Source organism: Petaurus breviceps, unplaced genomic scaffold (genome assembly GCF_028583685.1).
Source record: "Petaurus breviceps papuanus isolate PSGF00001 unplaced genomic scaffold, PetGlider_PUasm1.0 178, whole genome shotgun sequence".
NCBI lineage: Eukaryota > Metazoa > Chordata > Mammalia > Diprotodontia > Petauridae > Petaurus > Petaurus breviceps.
The window spans coordinates 3,440,847-3,446,743 of NW_027185777.1; the positions used below are offsets into that span (position 1 = coordinate 3,440,847).

General features: G+C 40.9%; 1 protein-coding gene across 1 annotated transcript; it reads left to right on the top strand.

The window, feature by feature from the left end:
- The first annotated feature begins 3,621 nt into the window (after positions 1-3,621).
- FAM237B (family with sequence similarity 237 member B) lies at positions 3,622-5,107 on the top strand. The gene is made up of 2 exons (XM_069086087.1): positions 3,622-4,025; positions 4,483-5,107. Exons 1-2 carry the CDS (start codon positions 3,628-3,630, stop codon positions 4,550-4,552), a joined length of 468 nt encoding a protein of 155 aa, XP_068942188.1. The 5' UTR covers positions 3,622-3,627; the 3' UTR covers positions 4,553-5,107.
- The last annotated feature ends 790 nt before the right edge of the window (positions 5,108-5,897 follow it).

Here is a 5,897-nt window from a genome sequence, read left to right on the forward strand (position 1 = left end):
GTTTGGGAGGATAATCACCTGCAGGGTTATCCCTAGAACTCTGGGAGTAGTAACAGTTACCCATGGGGGTCCCCAATTGGTTAGTGGTATTGTGAGTTGGGTGAGATGCAGGGGGGCTTTACACATGTGTGACAAAGTCAGTGGTCTTTGCCCTGCATTCCTGACACTATGCTAAGTGCCTGGGACTCCCTTCAAAGATCGTGCAACTCTCTGAGACTATAAGTTTTTTTTTCAAATCACTTTGGTTATCTTTTGTTTTTACATCACCATTTCCCAATCTATTCCTCCCCACATCCCCCCCCCCCCCCCCAAAGGGGGGGGTAGGATCTGGACCTGATTTTTGGAACACCCCCCTTTTTATGCACACTTTTTTTTTTAGTTTAAAGAGTTAAACTTTTCAACGGGGCTTGGACCCCCGAGGGGGTTAAAAAATTTTTATGGTTAAATTGGAAAGCTGAAAAAAAAAAAAAAAAGAAAAAAAGGGGCAGCTAAATGGCACAGTGAATAGAACACTGGCTCTAGAGTCAGGAGAACCTGAGCTCAAATTTGAGCTCAGACACTTAACACTTACTAGCTGTGTGACCTTGGGCAAGTCACTTAACCCCAATTGCCCTGCTTTCCCCCCTTCAAAAAGACCAAAAAAAAAAAAAAAGGATTGGAGAGCTGCCAGGAGTACTGAGAGGTTAAGTGATTTGCCCAGGGTTGCACAGCCAGTATGTGTCAGAGCAGGGCTTTGAACCAAGGTCTTGGCTTTGAGGCTGGCACTCTTTTCCACTAGATATGTACTACGTGTTGCCTCTCTTGTAATAACGAATAAAAGAAATGAGGAAGGGGGAGAAAGCCGTTCAGCAAAACTAATACATTAACCAAGTCTGACTACATATGCATTATTCCACACCCATAGCCCCCAACCTTTTTAAGTAAGGTCAGTCAAAAAGCATTTATTAGTCACCCACCATGTACCAGGGACTGTGCTAAGAGCTGGAGAGACAGAAAACAAAAGAATATGCGATGTTTTAACTCCTAAGACCATAAATGAAAGGAGTTGCCAATCAGCATCGATTCAGGGAGTTCCTATGCGGGTCGTTCACGTCACCAAAGAAATCACAGGAATGTAACCAAAATATATCTGTTACTGACACATTTTACCTATGAGTGGGCGGCAGAAGATGAAAAGTAGTGTAAAACGGTTATAGAATTGGTTCAGAAATACCCAGGCACAATGGTGGAGAGCAAATGGTGTGTGTGTGTGTGTGTGTGTGTGTGTGTGTGTTGGATGATCGAGGTCGCTACTGAGATTTGCAAGGTTGCAGTAGGAGGGGAGGACGAGGAGGAGAAAACATCTGGGAGGATAATCAACCTTAGACGACTGGGATTTCAAGCAAGTGAGGGTCCCCAGCTCTGGTGGATGTGTCTTAGCTGAGCGCGGGAAATCTAGAGCCTGACCGCCTGAGGTGGGTGGGCGAGACTGTTCCCAAGCAGCCTAGGTGAGCCCAGGGAGAGGGTGGGGCTTGGGGAGGACTGAGGCTCAGGAGGCGGTAGGGATTGCCCTTCTCCTTTATTTGGGCTCCAGCGCCAGCCTCATAGAAGGCACAGAAGCAGAGGGAGGTCCAGCCCGGAAGGTCTGACCTCGCTGTGCCTGGGAGTAGGACGAACTGCTGCTGGACTGCACGGCTCGAGGTAGCTGGTGTTCAGCCCTTTCCCTGACAACCGCTGTCTCTGCATCTGCATCTGCAGCCGCTGCCTCCTCCCTCAGAGGCCCTTCTGCTGCTCTAGCAGGTAGCCAGCAGGTGCGGCGCCCAGGTGAGCGCACTGAGCCGCACGCCGAAAGAGCAGGGCTTGGGAGCTTTGGCAGTAGTCCTGGGCATCCTATAGGGCTGGAAGGGAACTTAAAGGTCATCGAATCCAACTCCCTCATTTACAGATGAAGAAACTAAGACATCTTGAGATTAAATGACTTGTCCAGTTTCATACAGGTAGTAATAGAAAGAGAATTCGAACCCAGGTGCCAAATCCCCTGGGCTTGGAGAGGGTTGGTGGGGGGTATAGTATTATAGAAGGATTCTGGTTCAGGTTATAAGGCTAGATCTTGGATGTTTAACTTGAAGTCCATGAACTTTTTTTTTTTAAATTTAATATTTTGACAATTGCATTTCAATATCCTTGGTTTCCTTTGTAATCCTATGTATGTTAGTTTATGCATCTAAAAATATTATTCTGAACCTCCCATAAGCTTCTGTAGACTGCCAAAGGGGTCCATAACAAAAAAAGAGGCTAAGATCCCCTGGACAGAATAGTTCTGAGGTGCTTTCCAGTGGTGATCACAAAGGAAGAGAGACACTTTAGCCCCAACTAAACTGAATTCTGCTTTTTCCTTTCCAGAGCATGGAATTAAGGAAGGTACTACATCCTTCTCTGCCTGGGTACTGAGATTTTCTTGAGGGGGGTGGGGAGATTTCTTTCAGTAGCTTTATCTCCACCCTGATAAGACCAAAATTGGAACCTGTCAGGACACATATCAGTTTGGGTATTCTGCAAAATTCTGGACAGTGTAAAATCCTCAATTGAAATTTATTTTAGGAGGGATCAGATCTGTAGCCCTTTATCTCCAGAAGTGGATGTGGATATGTTCTATGCTTTTCTTCCAGAACTCCATCTCTTTTCAGAGGCATTGAAGGTTTCAGTCAATCTGCCATCTAATTTATCTTGGAACACCATGAACTTTTCCAATTTTCTAAGGCTGATATTGGGAACATGTATAGGCTAGACGTTTTATTGATTTTTAAATCTTTAGTCTGGGATTTCTCTGTGTTCCAGACTGACTTAGAGATATTCTGAGATAGTTCAATTGTCAAAGAAAAGAAGGCAGAGCAACATTTTTAAGCTTTTCAAGTCTTGGGGAATAGGTGATGTATCCAACACTATAATTTATTTCCCTATAGATCAACTTAGAATTATTTTCATTTCACTTATATGTGCCCTAAATAGAATGGAAACTCCTCCAGGTCACAGACTATGTCTTCTACTCAAGTAGTAGATACTTTACAAATCCTTATTGAATGAATAAGGGAAGGAAGGAGCTTAGACAATTTAGAAACTAAAGAGTTAAAAAAAAATTATTTGAGGTCCTGTTCCTTTCCATGTTACTGAGTTTGTGACATCTTAAAAAAAATCTTTCCTTCTAAAATTTAACACTATTTTATCATATAAAAGTATCATTCCAGTTGAAATGAATGCTTCCTAAAGGAAAAACACAACAAAGAACCTTAATCTGTTGGATTTCAATGGGTCTATAACTAGTAATTATAAATCTAGCAGTTGGAATAAAGTTCCAATAAAGTTGGAATTCTAGTTCCACTTCCAAAGAAATTTTGAGACTAGACAATTTCACAGAGGAAACTATATGGAATTATGTAGGAGGTAAATTTGATCCAATTTTTAAAGAAATCAATCTATGTGATATTTTATAATAAATTTTGTGACAATATTCTTAATTAGACCATGCATACAGTTGTAAAGTAGAATTAGGCACAGTATTTATATTTTAAAAATAATAAATCTTAGAACTGGGGAATAAATTTCATGTCATACTTCATTGTTTCCCTTTAGGTACCTTGTTTTTGCAACATGGGCTGTGTCTATAGAAGATGGTGGTATCTACAGCTGAGCTGCATACTAATGATGAACCTGGTCACTGCCAATTTTGAAATTCAAAAGCAAGCTCTTGCAAGTATCAGTTCAGGGAACCTGGAAGAAATTGACCATGAGTGTTGGGAGCTTTGTTCCATGATGTTGATAGAAATGAAGAAACTGAAGGTGGCAAATACTGTTCCTGGATTCTGGAACTTTATGATGTTCTTGCAGAAATCCAACAGGCCCCGCCATTATAATATCTTCATCCACTTAGCCCAGGATTTCTGGAGTATGTATGTAGACTGTGCATTGTCAAGGGCTCATGGAATGGGCAGAAGACAGCTGACAGCCCCTCAGGTTTATTTTGACATTTCCATGGAAGATAGCAGGAAGTAATTTTGATGTATTGTTCCTATGAATAGTAAAAATTTTCAGTAAAAATGTTTTTCTCCATATGGTCCTCCCCCCCCCCTCAGTTTATCTATCAAATTTTAAAAAATGTTTCTGTATATATTAATTTGGATGGCTTTGTTCTTTATGTGTTTTAATTTATATCCTTGAGAAAATATTTTTAATGTTAAAAGGGTTTGTTTTTAACTGACTGTTATATATATTTTGGTAGGTCATTCCAGTGGTTCACTTATTTTCTCTAATAAGCACGGTATGAGAAAATCCTGTTACACTGTTAGCATTTTAAAATCCCATTACATATTTACAAATGAATCTTTTTTTAATCCAAAAGGAATTCTGTTTAGGTTTTGGGGACTAGCTCAGGAATCTAATGAAGGGTGGTCTAACATCTTTCACATTGTCAAGGATCACTGAACTTTTCCCTCTTTCCTTTTACAGGGTTGGATCTTGCAAAACATTGGTTCTAGGAGCATGGGGAAGAAGACTATTAAAACATCAAACAGGGTGACATCCACAGTGAGATGACCACCTGCTTCCTAACAGACAAATCATCTGAGCTCTGTGTTCCTCAGTATCTCTTCATGAGGCCTCATGTTTTCTTGACAGTATTGATGTGTGAAAAAGTATCCCAGAAACAAGAATTCCCCCCCCTCGCTCCCCCCCCTGCCCTTTTAAATACAGGTCATAAACACTTTTTTTTTTTCCAAAACCTCACTATGTTCATTTAACTCTTTGAATTTAATATTTGTGTTTTCTCAGGTAACTCCTTAGTGTTAAGTATCTTTATTTTTGTTGTGACCTTCTTTTAAATGGCACCCTTTTGTTGGGTAGAGAACCTTTAACTGCAATGGAAGTTTGATGTATTTTTATACATTCATCAATAAGGCAAAATGGCAACCATTACTGCATAAAATATTGTGTGTTTGAATATTCATTTTAAAAGGAAGGCCAGTATTAAATTTTTAAAAAGAGATGTTTAAGCTTAACTGACAGTGTGGTTACTGAAGCTTGTATTGTATCAACTGTTTAGTCTCTTATATTAAAGCACTTCTTTTTTATGCAATGAAGACCATGAATATGTTCTTCCTTAGGACTGTGATTTAACTTTTTATTAAGGGAGTGTATGTGGGAGGGGGAGAAGGTATATGAAGGAATTTAAGGGGGAAGGTAGAGGAACTCTATTTTACTGGCATGATAACAATTCATGAACTCTTCACAACCTGGTCCTAAGCTGCCTTTTCAGCTTTCTTTTTCTTCCTCCCTCCCTGCCTCCCTAACTCCCTCCCTCCCTCCCTCCTTCCTTCCTTTACTCCCTCCCTTCCTCTCTTCCTTCCTCCCTCCCTCCTTCCCTTTCTCCCTCCCTTCCTCTCTTCCTTCCTTCTTCCCTTTCATAGCTAGTAACTGTCTGAGGCCAGATTTGAACTCAGGTCTTCATGACTCCAGGGCCAGTGCTCTATTCACTGCACCACCTTGCTGACCTTCCAGCTTTTTTTCACATTGCTTCCCAACATGCACCCTTAAGTAGAATCAAACTGGCTTTCTTATTGTTTCTCACATGTGGTACCCTAGCTTCCCCGTTGGTGCCTTTGCATTGACTGTTCCCCATGTCTGGATCAGTCTCCCTCACCTGATCTCTCAGAATCCTGAGATTCCTTCAAGGTTCTGTGTATTGCCACCTTCAACAAGAGATTTCCTGATCCCACCAGGTGCTAGCACCTCCCTCCCAAAATCTACTTGCAAGTTTCTTGAGCACAAAGATGGTTTTCAATTTTGTCTTCATATACCCAGAACAGTGACTACCACCTAGTAGGTGCTTAAATAAATACTTCTTGATTGATTAAATACATTGGTTA

Coding starts and splice junctions, on each gene's coding strand:
- FAM237B (XM_069086087.1), top strand. CDS start 3,628: ATGGGCTGTGTCTATAGAAGATGGTGGTATCTACAGCTGAGCTGCATA. Junction 4,026..4,482: donor TCCATGGAAGATAGCAGGAA/GTAATTTTGATG, acceptor TTCCTTTTACAG/GGTTGGATCTTGCAAAACAT.